Source organism: Labeo rohita, chromosome 10 (assembly GCF_022985175.1).
Source record: "Labeo rohita strain BAU-BD-2019 chromosome 10, IGBB_LRoh.1.0, whole genome shotgun sequence".
NCBI classification, from domain to species: Eukaryota; Metazoa; Chordata; class Actinopteri; order Cypriniformes; family Cyprinidae; genus Labeo; species Labeo rohita.
This window is the reverse complement of record NC_066878.1, coordinates 4,187,245-4,202,429: the sequence shown is the minus strand read 5'-3', so window position 1 is coordinate 4,202,429 and position 15,185 is coordinate 4,187,245. Positions and strand designations below refer to the sequence as shown.

Genomic DNA, 15,185 nt, shown 5'->3' with positions numbered 1-15,185 from the left:
GTTAGCTTATGCATCTGATATTTGCTGTGATTAAAGTGTACTTAATGTTCTTGATTCAATCCCTTGACATCAAATAATAATAATTTTCAGCAGACGTTATTAAAATATGATGTCTTGCACAATTTAGAGCGAGTGTAGCTCTTACATGAGGAAAACAACAGCATAAGCAGATTTAGAGATTATCTCGATGTAATGCATTAAGTCATGCCAAAAGTTTCTTTGTTCGCAACCAGTGTTGTTCCACTGCTCATCCAGAAAGATTGTGACTTCAGAGGTTTTATTCACGGTCACATGCACCATGGATATGGCTGACGAATCTGCTATACCTTTTGCTATAAGATATCACCCCTATTTTAGCTAAAGGTGATGCATGTTTTCAAGATCAATAAGTGTTCGAGATCAGCTTTGAGTTTCGTCTTTATTATTGGGGAGAAACGGACTAGCCCAGTGACCTCACTTACAAAAAACTGAGAGACGAGGGGGAGTCAAGTGCTCTCAGCTGTTTCTGATCCTCACTTCCTCCCGATGGAGCAAAAGGAAACACCCAAAAAACCAGCCAGCTGGAGAATAAGGGGAACAGCCTTGTTTCAGGAAATATCCCAGAGCAGAAATGCTGTGCTGCTTTTTGTTATATACAATTATAAAAAGACCTGGATAAACATCACACTTTAGAGGGATTCTAGATCATATAACATTAGCTTTGTTAGTCTTTTAGCCCGTGGACCATAAACCATATTCTGGCGTACAAAGCATCACTGGTGTAAAAGATTTATTTCTATTATTTCATATAAAAGTGAGAAACTGAGTATGTTTTACAGCCAGCTCTTTGGTTTCATGGAAATAGTCTCCACCTTCTCATCATTTTTTGCAGCGTTTTTTAAACCTGTTGTTATTATTGACCAAAAGCATTAAAGAAAATTAAAAAATCTATATTTTCATATAAATCCTAGTTAAAAACTTAATTAGGAAATTAAAGCGAAAAATGAAGCTAAAATAAGCTGAAGTAATAAAATGACTAAAACTGAAATAAATATAAATGATACAATAATCACAATAAAATATAAAAAACAAAGACTAATCAAAATGGCAAAAGCACTTTACAAAATGACTAAAACTAAAATTATAATGAATTAAATGAAAATATAAAAAAGATATTACTAAATACTATAATAGTAAATAAATATATAGCATAAAAAATAAATAATAATTAAATAATAATGTTTTAAAGTAATAGTTCCCCCAAAATGAAAATGACACCATTGTTGTGCTATTGTCTGAACACTTATTGACAATTCTTATATTACATATATTTGTATTACATATATTTAAATTTCATATTATATTATTATTAGTGCTTTTGCTGGACAGCCTCAGTCCTCATTTACTTCTTCATTACATTAAAGTGTCCTGGACACTTAAAAACACCTTTTGTGCTTTGCAGAAAAAAAAAAAGTCATACAGGTTTAAACACAGTGAGGATAAATAAATAATGACAGATGTTTCATTTTTGGATGAACTATCCCTTTAAGTAATCAGACTGGTGGAATGGCTGGCTTGATTTTAGGGGGTTCTGTGTTTGTTAATTCTGGCTGCCAGTCCTGTGCCTCCTCAACGTTTTAACCATGGTACTTTCTCTGTTATTTATTTGTTTTTCCGTCATGACAATTTATAGTAAGCCCTCTCAGCCTGGCCTCTTTTCCTCCTTCTCCCTCTGTCTGTCCCTTTCCTGGTCCCCGAAGATCTTAAGAAAACATTCCCCCACAATCTTTTCATGTCCTCCTTCTCTCATAAACTAAGACAGCCTCCCTTTCTCTAGAACTGCTATTTTGTCTCTGATTACGAGTATATGTATGCATCTGTGAATTAGTCAACGGTAGATCAGCTAAACCCATTTCCCAAAACAGTGCGAGCGTAAAGGATCTTTTTCTCAGGCTGCATTAAACGGCCTATAAAAACCTTCTCCAGCGACTATGAAACTTAATCACTTCACCATGAAGGGGAAGGGTTATGATATATTTTACGGCAGCAGTACCTGAGTTAGATGAGTAAATCCATAATTTGAATTGCAGATTTGTTTTAACTTAGTTTGAAAGCTTAGAGCTTTGTACAGTATAACACTGTGTCCTAACTACACGGGACGCGATAAAAGGTATAATTTCTATGTTAATCGTTTTTGTCCTTACCAACCGCGATGGCGACACGCAAAGTTTCTGTTAGAAGCGGTTTCTATTTCTTTTAAAAGTTAAAAGTGTCTAATGTGAGTTTGAATGTCATGTTGCGTGACATTTATATCCATGCTCAAAAATGGATTTAAGCAAACATGCACGTCAAAACTGCAAACTCAGTGCGAACCAAAAAGTATTTTCCATGACAAAGGTGGTATTACTCACTCAGTGTGTGCTTTTAATAATATTAAAACGGTTTAATATTAATGCACAACAAAACAAAACTAACCCAAAACTAGACCGATCACGTTTTGAGCGGGGTCCCCCGGTTAAAAATCCCGTTGAGGGGGGTAAAATACATGTTTTTTTTTTTTGTTTTTGGCAGGGTTCCCCTGATAAAATTCGCATTCCAGGCATAGGCAGAGGGTGAACCAACTCCAGGGTAAGGCTAGAAAAGCAGCCTAGTCTATTAACTACAAACAACATAAACCCATCTTTTTAGGCAAAAACCAGATATAGGTGTCATATAGGCTAATAAAATATTTTTAATGGGACTGAATTTGTATTTAACAAGCGATTGAGGTGTTGTGTTGCTGGATGTAACAATGAACACAGTGGTCGTCATTTACTCCCGACATCTGAGCTGCTGAAGATGCAGTAGATTACATTTGTTTGTGAAGGGAATGCGCCTCCCGATCTACATATATCCGTCTATGTCCACGCAAATCATTCGTGATCCAGCTTCACTTACAGCAGAAGTGATTATAAGGGTTTTTTATGAATCTTTGCGATTGCCTTTCCTAATAATGTGCTAGTTAGCAAGTTTAGCGGCTAAATGTGGCTAAAGTAAACAGGCTCGTCACTCCACAGAGAGAAGAAAGGGGCGGGGCCGAGCTCATTTGCATTTAAAGCAGCCTCGACCAGAATGGGATGATTTTTGCAGAGCTGATTTTGGCAAGGTAAAAAGGGTGTTTTAGACTACCATTGAGAATTATTAACCGAAGTATATTATAGACTTTTCATTAAGACCCTAAAGAATCACATCAACTTGTGGGAAATGGGCATCCGATGACCCCTTTAAAACATTAGAAATGGATAATTGTAACATTTCCACAGTTATTCAAACAGTGAATAAATTATATACAGAAAGCGAGTAAAGAACATTATTGCTAACTTTCTATCACGAGTTTAAGCGTTATAATCTCTGAAGCTATAATAATGAGTTCACCTGCAGTATTTTTTTGGATTTTTCAAAAGCATTTGATACAATAAATCACAATATCCTCCTTGCTAAATTATACAAATATGGTTTTCAAGATATCACTTATAAATGGTTATCAAGTTATATTTCAAATAGATCACAGTTTGTTTCTTTTAAGGGTTATTTTTCCAATAAAGCTAAACTACAATGTGGGGTCCCACAGGGGTCTATCCTTGGACCACTGTTGTTCCTCATTTATATAAATGATATGTTTAGTGTTTCGGATGAGCTTTCCCCCATCATGTTTGCGGATGATACAACCCTTGTTCTTTCACATTCACATTTTAGTACATTAATGAGTAATGCAAATATTGGCCTAGTTGCCTACACTGCTTGGTTTAAGTTAAATAAATTATCTTTAAATATTAAGAAATGTAATTTTGTTATTTTTAGTGGTAAAAAAACATACAACAAAGAATTAGCGCGAATTAAAATTGGGCCTACTGAGATGCTTCAGTTAACAACAACAACATTTTTAGGAGTTATTATTGATGAAGGTTTGAGTTGGAGAGGACACATAGACTATGTTTGTGGCAAAATTAATAAGTCAATTGGTATAATAAGGAGGATTAGCCATCTTGTTACTACAAAATGTCTCCGTACCCTATATTATAGCTTAATTTATCCGTATTTGTCATATTCTAACATGGTGTGGGGGAGCACATTTCCAACAAAGCTACATAGAATTCTAATTCTCCAGAAACGTTTTTCAGGATAGCGGCTCGTTCAGGTTCACACACATCTTCAGTTTCGCTATTTAAGAAATTGCAGATTTTATCAATTTTTGACATTAATATCTTCCAAATATGTGTTTTTATGTACAAATTATTTTCATCGGAAGGAAAGATTCCTGGCCAGTTTACGTTATACTTTAAAGCTAACTCAGCTGTTCATGCCCATAATACTAGGCAGGTAATGGATCTCCATCCTTCAAACTTCACCACATGTAGAGGCCAATTTTCAATAAGATTCAAAGGTACACAGATATGGAATAGATTTTCTCATGTGGCGAGACAATGCACCTCAATAGAGAGCTTTAAGAGAGTTTTAAGAGGTTTGCTGATGAACTAGCTTGTGCAATTAGTTGATTCTATATTTTTCAGTGTATTTTCATTTTACTGTGAAATGCTTGTTGTTTTATCACTAGTATTGTCGTGACATATTTTTTTGTTTGTTGTATGAGTTGTATTATATTGTGTTTTGTATTCTTTGGCTATGTTTTTATTTTTCTTTGGTGGAGGCTTTAGATAAGCCATACTGGCTTTTTGCCTTCTCTGGCACTGAATATGTATCAGTATGTCCTTGGTGTTGTATTTCTTTTTTGTGCAAAATAAAAAAAATAAATAAATAAATAAAAAAAAAGCTGTCTACACTGTGAAATGAATCTGTGCCATGTACACACTGTCAGTTTTTGGGATTGACAACCGCATTTACTTAAAGGTTTGAGTCTTAAAATGTCCCGTTCACACAGCAGCTAACAGTCGCTTTTCGAAAACTGTCTGTATGAACGTGCAACGGGGAGTCAAACCCGTATTCCTTACCAGTAACTGTAGCAACAGAGACCAAAGCTTATTTCTCCGTCACAGCGAGTGTGTTCCAAGAATGCGGTTTTGAGTTCTGAAAATTTACGGGTGTGAGTTCGGTTATAGAATACGGTTGTCACACCCGTAAATAACCGTACTGTGTGTGAACATAACCGTATTAATGAATCAAATACGTATTAACAACCGTATTCTGTTGCTGTGTGAACGTGGCTTTACTGACATTGTACGTACATCTGCGTTTTGTTGTTTATGATTTGAGAAATCAAGAGGGTCTGAAATTCAGTCAGCGAGCGTGAGCGCGCACACTCAACAAAACTGAGGTTTAGCGATTACTCATCAGAAAGCCTCTGATTGGTCATTGCATTCCTAAGCTCAACGGAATCGTATTTGATTGGTTATAATGCGCAACACTGTAAAACACACTTAAAAAGGAAAATGGTGCAACATGAGCAGTTCTTAATTTAATGCTGAAATCAACACTTTTCATTCATTTTTTTTACTTTGTTAGCAACAGATGTAATAAATTTAATTTATTTGTGCAGGGGCAGTTTTGTCCAATTTAGTGGCATTTTTGCTCCAAATCCCTGTGGCCAGGGGAAGGCTTAGCCTTACAGATGCTCCGCCTATGATTCCAGTGGCTAAATAACACATTATTGGGGTTACTTTAACCCATGGACATGAAAAACAGCCCACGGCAACACTGTTAAAGTAGCCCAATTCCACGGAAAAACCACAGACTTGGCAACACTGGTTGTGGAGAGCCAAATTGCTTGTCGCTTGAATCTTGTCGCCTCACGTCTGGTTAGGACGGTGTAAGTGGAGAAAGCTATCAGTTAGCATCTCAAAAGTAGAATATAATGAACACTATATGCTTACAACATTCTTCAATGTTCATCCAAAGAGAGAAAATCAGGTTTAGAATGACATGAGAGTCAGTAAATGACCTTTTATGTGATTCATTTTAGGGTGAACTGCCTCTTTAAACAGTGCTTGAAACCCCTGCTTTTATCCTTAGGAAACCCCGTTGGATTTAATTGACAGTGGGCGTGGCCTGAAGGTGTGGTCAGCCACACCCTACTTGATCAGTCTTGGTTGTGGCTTTATAACTTTGATACCTCTAACTAAAGGTGAGTGTGTCTTAAATATGTACTTAAAATGAATATAAGCGATAGTAAGACTTGTTTATGGAAAAAGCATGGAAATGTTTTACTGTGCCATATAGGTAGTGTTATATTTTAGCCTCATGGCAACCTTGCTGCTCTGAGACCATTAAAGTTTCCAGACTGTGCACAGGAAATTCTCTTTCAGCTAGATTTGAATAATGTAGCCCATTAAACTGAGGCCATGATGGCTGAACTAAACTTGAGTTTGAATATGGACCCTCTAACCACCCGCTGAGTTTAATACCAGTTGTTTAATATGGGGGTTTCCAGAGTGGTGTGGTACATTCAGTTGAGTAAAAGTGTACAGTGATGTTATGACAAAATAACAGCATTTTGTTTCACTGAAAAATCCAATCAAAAGTGCAAGTTTAGGAGCAGCTTTGTTTCTCTGCTAAAACTGATGATAATTGTAGGTAAAACTGATCTCAGATCAGAACTGTCTGTAATAAAGGACTCTGTTAACTGACTGTTTATGTATATATTTTGTATATTTTTTGATATTTTATTTATTTATTCATTCATTCATTCATTCATTTGGTCATTTTTATAGTATTTACTTATTTGTGTATTTATATTATTAATATATTTTTTGTAATTATTAACATTTATTTATTTTATTACTCATTGTTTTTTAAAAATGTATTTACTTGTTTATTATCATTTTAATTAATTGATTTATTCAATCATTTTATATTCTATTTTTATTCTTATTTTCATTTAATTCATTCAGTCTTTATTTATTTATTCAGACATTCATTCATTAAGTCATTTTTGATAGTATTTACTTATTTGTGTATTTATACTATTATAATATTCTTTGTAATCAGTCATATTTATTCATTCATTAATTTATTTTTATTTTATTCATTGATTCAGACTATTTATTTGTTTATTCATTCAATCAATCATTCATTAATTTATTCGTTCAATCATTTAGTCATTTTTTTAAATATTATTTACTTATTTGTGTATTTATATTCTTATAATATTTTTTGGCATTATAAATATTTATTAATTTTATTATGTATATTTATTTTATAATGCATTTACTTGTTTATTATTATTTTATTTATTTATTCATTTATTTATCCAGTCATTTTTATATTTTACTTTTTATTTATTTATTTTAATTTATTTCATTCAGTCTTTATTTATTAATTTAATCACTCAGTCATTCATTTATTTATTTGGTCATTTTTTTCATATGATTTACTTGTTTGTGTGTTTATGTTATTATAATATTTTTGTAATCATTAATTTTTTCAATCATTAACTTTATTTTTATATTATGTTATTCATTTGGTCATTTGTATATTATTATACATTTTTGTAATTATTAATATTTATTTAGTTTTATCACATATTTATTTTTAAATGCATTTAATTGTTTATTATTATTATTATTTTTATTCAGTCATTTTTTGTTCTACTTTTTATTTACTTCATTCAGTCTTTATTTATTAATTTAATCATTAATTTAATTATTTGGTAATTTTTTTTAAATATTTACTTTATGCGTAATATATTATTATATATTACTTTGCGTTTATATTATTATAATTTTTGTAATCATTAATATTTTACTTGTATATTTTATTTTCACTTTAAGAATTTATTCAGTCTTTATATATTCATTCATTCGGTCACTTTTTATGTTATAATATTTTTTGTAATTATAAGTATTTATTTATTTTATTATTGTACTTGTTTATTTTATAATGCATTTACTTGTTTATTATTCATTTATTTATTCAGTCATTTTTATATTTTATTTTTATTTTTATTTATTTCAATAATTTGGTATTCATTCATTAATTCGGTCATTTTTTATATTTACTTATTTGTATATTTATATTATTATTATGTTTTTGTAATCATTAATATTTTTTTATTTTATTACTTATTGTACTTGTTTATTTTATAATGCATTTACTTATGATTTTATTTATTTATTTATTCAATCATGTTTACATTCTATTTTTATTTACTTATTTTCATTTATTTAATTTATTCATTCATTAACTCGCTTGACTAGGTATAAATATGCTCACCTAAAAAAACTCTACTGCTGTCATTAAAGTGTTTTAATTTTATTTCGCAGAAATATCACAAGTCAGTTTTGAGGATGCAGAGTCGCCACAGAATGTCACCGCCGATGGTCCAGGGATCCAACCGCACCACTGTGTCATCACCAACAGTGCTGGAGTTATTACTTTACACCCCAATGGAAATATGTGCCATCTTGATGGAGTCCCAGTCACCAAGCCAACAAGGCTCACTCATGGTAATACACAGTATTTTTAGCCTCCTCTATAAATCCCGTACTGTGCTGTTACAGTAATTAACCACTACTGCCCACTTGCTATTATTGCATCAATAGTGCTTTTCCATATCTAAACCTCCCCAGAGGTCACGGTTATAAAAGGAGGTCAACTATTTGATGTGTGCACATCTTATTCAGCCACTCAGCAGGTTCTGTTGATCTAACCTTGCTTGCTTATAGCCTCAGAGAGAAATGAAAACAAAAGACGGCAATGAATGACTTCCTGTACAGCGATATCACTCGGGCCTGACACACCAAAGGAATAACATCTCTCGCCCACTCTCTCTCTCTCTCTCTCGCACTTTGATTTTCTGGCGTATGTTTAGCAGAGTCTATAAACGAAGTCTCATTTTCATTCTAGCTATCGCTGCCTCTCATTTTTTTTCCCTGTGTCTCTGATCAGACTGATATGAGATCACACTTTTCTGTGTGACTCCAGACTTCCAGAGAATGTTTCAGTGTTTAATAGTTGATTGGTCACACCCCTCCTCCTCCTCCTCTTCTGTCTTTCTCAATCTCTCATCCTCCTTCTCTGACTCTACTCTGCAAGATTCTTTCCTCTCTTTATTTTTCTTAAAGGTCAGTAACTAACTGTGGGACTGTGTCCTCAAGAGCTCAGGTAAACATTTACAGCGCTTGGAGACATCAGAAGATGTTGATAGGCATAAACAGATGGTGAGACTCAGACGTTTTGCAATTCCCAAGCATATTAGACACATTAGACATAGCTAGATAAAGACATTCCCAAGATTACTTGCAGTTTCATGCTTCCCCATTGGCCCAGTGTTATTTCAGTGTTATTTTTATACTATAATATTATTTATGAATATTTTAGTTGGCTTTTATTTTTAAACTTTCAGTTTTAATTTTAATTAAAGTTTTAGTAATTTTGTTATGTGCTTCTGTCGTTTTTTTTTTTTTTTTTTTTTTTTTTTAGTTGTTTTAAATATTTCTATATAGCTTTAATGGAGTAGTTCACTTCCAGAACAAAAATGTACAGATAATGTACTCACCCCCTTGTCATCCAAGATGTTCATGTCTTTCTTTCTTCAGTCGTAAAGAAATTACATTTTTTTGAGGAAAACATTTCAGGACTTACAAAGTTTATAAAGTTAACGTGCAAAGAAGATCAAACGCCCTTTATAAAAAACAAACAAAAAAAGCAATGTAGGACGATATTGAAGTTGGAGAAGAAAATTAGATGGGAGTTTTTCGACCTACCCTAAATGTCTTGAACCGGAATACACAATAGTCAATATCAAAGATAATTATTTATCTTCTTCCTCAGCTGGGATAATTTAGAGCCCTTTGAAGCTGCATTTAAACTGCATTTTGGAGGTTCAAACGGGTACCATAGAAGTCCACTATATGGAGAGAAATCTTGAAATATTTTCTTCAAGAAACATAATCTCTTAATGGCTGAAGAAAGAAAGACATGAACATTTTGGATGACAAGGGGGTGAGTAAATTATCTGTAAATTTTTGTTGCGGAAGTGAGCTTCTCCTTTAATTTGTCTTTTAGTTTTAATAATTGTAGTACTTCAGCTTAAACATTTCAGTTAGTTGGGCCCTTTGAAATCTGTTTTATTTTTTCCCAAATTCTATATTATTTTTTTCCCAAATTTCATTTTTTCCGTTTCAATATTTTTTTTTTTCATCTATTTTCAAAATCAAAAAGCATGTCTAATTAATTAAAATCTTGAAACATACACAATTTAATAGCAATTAATTAAAAGTTGAACAAAAATGACATTTTTAAGGCACTATGAAATATGTTTTTTTTTTTTTTACCAAATTCTATGTTTTCCATTACTTTTCTGGATTCCATTTTAATGGTTTCATAAAATTTTAATAATCAAAAGCATCTTTAATTATTTGATTTTTTTTTTTTTTTCTGAAATACTGTGTTGCATATTGACATTGACATTAATTTTTCTGGTAAATATTATTTACAAAATAATGCTTTAATGATAATTTTATTATTAGTAATAGTAGTACATTAATTACAATAAGTAATATATTTCTGTCACAATTTCCTCAAGTTAAACGAAAACTTATTTTGATGGGTTGCTGTTAAGACCTGTAAGTTTCTGTTTGTATATGATATGATGATAGTTTTGATTAATTCATCCTAAATTCAGCAAATTCTGTTATTCCGTGTTATATAGTAAATTCTGTTTTTATGACTAGATTCCGTCTGTGTTTTATAGTTTTATATAAGTCACAGGGCCTTAAGTTTGCAACATTTTTTAAGTTTTTCTTTTAATATTTATATATTTTATTTCTGTATTATTTCAGTTACCAGTTTTAACAGTTTAAGTTTTAATCAACAATAGCAACAGTGCATAAGACTTGAAAAAGCGTTCCTGTTGGTTCACTCCTTGGCTTGCTGTTGTGACATCTGTGTTTTTACCCACTGTCTTCCTGGCCAACAAGTGAGAAAAACATACAAAACTGCATCTGTTATGCATCTTAATTATATGAGTATTCTGAATGAATGTTTATAATTGTGTATATCCGCATATGTTCATATGTTGCCGTTTGAGTGCATGGATATGCGAATGTCTGTGTTTGAGTGTGTTGAAATGTGTAGCTGAGGTCTGGAAGTAATCAGAGTTGCTGGGCAGCACTCCAGCGCCCCCTCCCCATGATGCAACTGGAGTTGTGCGAGTGATGGAGAACAGAGTGCCCGCTGGGCGGCAGGGGGAGGGGACTGTCTTTCCTTCTCTTACCCCCACCCTCCTCCTAGTTGAACACTGTTACACTGGGGGAAATTTACAATGGAAAATATGCCAGTGCACTCTCTAGGTCACAGACTTAATGCAAGGTCAAGCAGAAGATTTGCAACCGGTGAAACACTGAAAAGCTTGTTTCGGATTGGCCAGAGAGCTTCCGCTCTAAAGGAAATTTATAGAAAGTGTTCAAATCAGGGAAATCCTACTTTTAACTTTTTTAAAAAAACGACTTAGTGTTTTTTTTTTTTTTTTTTAGTCAAATGTATATTCATGTCCCAGTCACATTTTCTTGGTTAAATAAACATTGCTTATACTATCAGAAAAAAAAAAAAAAAATCTATTTTATATTTTTACATAAAGAATACATTTAATGTTTTGTTTAGTAAAGCCAAGTATGAATCTCATCAAGTTAGTGTTTTTAAGCATTTTACATTTATTCCAAAAGGCAGTAACCATTTAAAATATAGCTGCAAGCAGCGATTACCAGGGTTCAAGCGCTTTAGGTATTTAAGCACGTAAGGAAAAAGTCATTATACATTATTTAGCAAGCCTGTAACCACCTAGATCAATTATTTAAAAAGTATTTTTGTCAAATCCATTTACTATAGAAATATAATGTTTTTATAACATTTATTACGTTATCCCTGAAACTTTGCATGCTTGTTTAGAATCACGTCGCATGTGCTCAGTGGGTTTCATGAAGTTTCGTTTAGGACCCCATTATAGGTTCTCAAAGGGTAAATTTCAATATGTTTTTGATAATTATTGACCTAGAGAGTCCAGAGAAACGCAGAAATGCTGTGTTTTTTTCGAGACTGAGCGAAAAACCTAGGACTAGTTCGCGAAAGTAGGTTTTTCACATCTTCTCAATCATTTAAAAATTGTTTGATTGACAGCACTGGTTGTAGAGGCAAAATTGTTTGGAATGAAGAGGTCTATCATACGATACAAATATTTTGTATATGTGCAGAAAACAGGGATTGTATGTACAATGTACAATCATTTACACCCTCATAAAATGTGATACCGCCCCTCAGTGGCCGATTTCTTTCAGACTTCTCACAGACCTTTGGTGGTGTGAGTTAAACAGGCCCACTGAGTTTTGTTTGATCAGCCTCCCTGTCTAATAGGTGCTCAAACGTCATCGGCCACTGGCAGCCATGTTTTATTTTAGATGCGCATATGTCCACATAGACACTTGTGGCACTTTGGACCAAGACCATGCACAGCGATTTTCACGTTGATAGGACGAATGGTCGCCTATAGCCATTATTATGTTTTTCCCTCTTGTAGCGCCACCAAATGGCCAATCTCGTTTCTTTCCCTGTGACCTCAGATTGAGCTCTTACATAAGTGTGCCGAGTTTGGCATATCTCATTCCATTCAGGAGTTATAGGCATTTTACTAAAAGTGGCCCTGCCCCCTTCTAATGTTTTGGCATCCCTTTGCTACGGTGAGTCGAAAGTTCAACTTTTCTTTTTTTGATAATTATTGATATTCACTCTCCAGAGAATCTTTCTGCGCTGGTTTGGTTCCTGTTGGGTGAAAAATCTAGGATTAGATTTTGATTCGACTTTGCAGAAAATGCGAAAAATAGCCAAAAATTTCACCAGGCTCATGATCAAATCTGACACTTGAGACACTTGAGCCTGCGACTGACGATTTAGGAGTTATGAGCGATTTCGTACTTACGATTGCTGTAGCTTCCCCGTCAGGCCCATTGGTAAACATTGGTCACAAACATGGAGAACTACTATAAATTTCACCAAGCTGAATACTCACTAAAAACTCCCGCAGATCATGTTTTCATGCCATTTTAAGTCTTATTTTGACATAACAACGTGGTTATATCACACAAACACAAGAGGCGGGATTTATTGCATGAACCAATCACAGACGAACATAACCAGTCATATCCAATCATATCGCGATGGAGGCATCATGTGAGAGGAGGCAATTACCCCCCACCAAAACTCACTGCACTTTAGAGGTCTGTTAAAACTCAATGGGCTCAGGGGAGGCGACCACTGTTACTTTACCTGCTGGTGTCGCTGTTGGACAATGTATCTTTATAAAAACGAGTTTATACACTTTTTAATGTTATATTTTGTCATAATTGCCGTTGTTTTATTTTTGTACTACATTTTTTTTTTTTCACATCTACACTATCTTGAGGAGGCACTGCCTCCCTTGCCTCCTCAGAGGATACGCATATATATATTTATGTGTATGTATGTATTGAGCCATCTGTAGGACCTAAATTACAGGGCAAGTTCAGATGAAAAAGATCATAGTGAGCCTAAAAAATCAAGTGATTTTGTTTTTGTTGGCTAGCAAATATGTATAGCTCGCAGTGAAAGGGTTGGTATGGTAATTGTTACCAGACCTTTAAGATATGTCTCATACATTACAGTAACAGAAAATTGAGTTAAAATAGAGGATGTGTGTTCAGTCAGACCATATAGGTCAAACAATCTATGTGAGTCAGAAACGTCAAATATAAGTGAAGTATCCCATGACAATAGCTCAATTAGTATTTGTTGTGAAGTATGAGTCACTCTTTCCTCAGCCAAGAGTCAGAGATCCATTAGATCGAGCGCGTTCTCGATCGACCAAAAAGCCAGAGTTCCATTCAAGCGCGTCCCCGCTGAGAGGAGGCGTGTCCGCAGACACGGCCAAGATCTTGCCGTACTCAGCATCGCGTCTGTCCTCTTTGTCATGCTAAACTGTCCAGACAGACAGAGAGAGGGGACCCGACCACGCATCATCCTCCTCCCGAGACTTCATCAATGGGACACTAAATAAAGGTCAGTTATATTTCCTCATCTGCAAACAGAGCTCATGAACTTGGAGTTTTGTGGAGAGCGCTGTTTGTGCGATTAATTTCCATAGTGTCATTTAGAGTTTTATTGTTGGGAAATTCATTTTGTGGTCCAGGGATTGACGTAGAGAAGTTTTGAGCTTTTGTGTGCTGCTTTTGTTTTCGTTCTGTAGTTAAGTAGTTTGAAGGCTTGTTTATAGAACTTTAGACTGACAAACAAGACGTGACGCCATTCAGTGCTGTTTAAACAGAGCTTTGCGGCACACGCGAACAGATCGTTGATATTTAACCCGCTTAATCCAGGTATATTAAAGCGATTATTGGTGAGTGCAGTAGGTGCTATCGTAGTGCTCTAATACCTAACATGTTCAGATGTGATTTTCTGTTTCGTGTAAATCCACATGGTTTTATTTTGGTGGTTTAGAAAAGCAAATGTATTTTCACAAAACCATGTTCACGTGCCGCAATACTTTGTTTAATAATATTTTATTATTAATTTACTTGTTAAATGTCTATTACTTTGTATTAACTTATTTTAATTATATTTTTGTTGTTTTGTTTTAATAAACTTCATTTTGATTTACTTGTTGAGTATTTACGATTTTATTGTTTTTCATTGATGTTTATTGCCATTTATACACCTTTATATGTTTTATGGTTACGTTTTTGTTTTATACGTTTTTATTTATTGAATAAATCGCAGATTTTTTCCTTTGTAGCTGTAAGTATTGATTTTAGGCCTGCAAAACGATTAATTGCATTTCAAAATAAAGGTTTGTGTTTGCATACTATGTGTGTGTGTGTGTTGTGTGTTTTTATTATGAATATATGAACACACACACATATATGTATAAATTAAAAAAAAATATTTGTATGTATATATACATTTATTGTCGTATGTAATTTATGTTATAAATGTACGTATTTTTATATATAAATCTAACATTTTTCCTTAATATATACATGTATGTGTGTATTTAGATATACATAATAAATATACACAGTACACACATTAGTATTTAAACATAAACTTTTATTTAAAATGCGATTAATCATTTTGTAGCCCTAGATTTTAGTGCTGTCAAATCGATTAATCTTGATTAATCACTTCCAAAATAAAAGTTTGTTTTTGCATAACGTGTGTGCTGTGTATATATATATATATGTATATAT

General features: G+C 33.4%; 1 protein-coding gene across 3 annotated transcripts in view; it reads left to right on the top strand.

The window, feature by feature from the left end:
- phldb2a (pleckstrin homology-like domain, family B, member 2a) overlaps positions 1–15,185 on the top strand; it is a 43,478-nt gene that overhangs the window by 2,804 nt on the left and 25,489 nt on the right. For all 3 annotated transcript variants that reach the window (XM_051120887.1, XM_051120886.1, XM_051120888.1), the window contains exons 2-3: positions 5,986–6,097; positions 8,235–8,417. In XM_051120887.1, the coding sequence (XP_050976844.1) occupies positions 5,986–6,097; positions 8,235–8,417 (295 nt within the window). The remainder of the gene's footprint in view (positions 1–5,985; positions 6,098–8,234; positions 8,418–15,185) is intronic.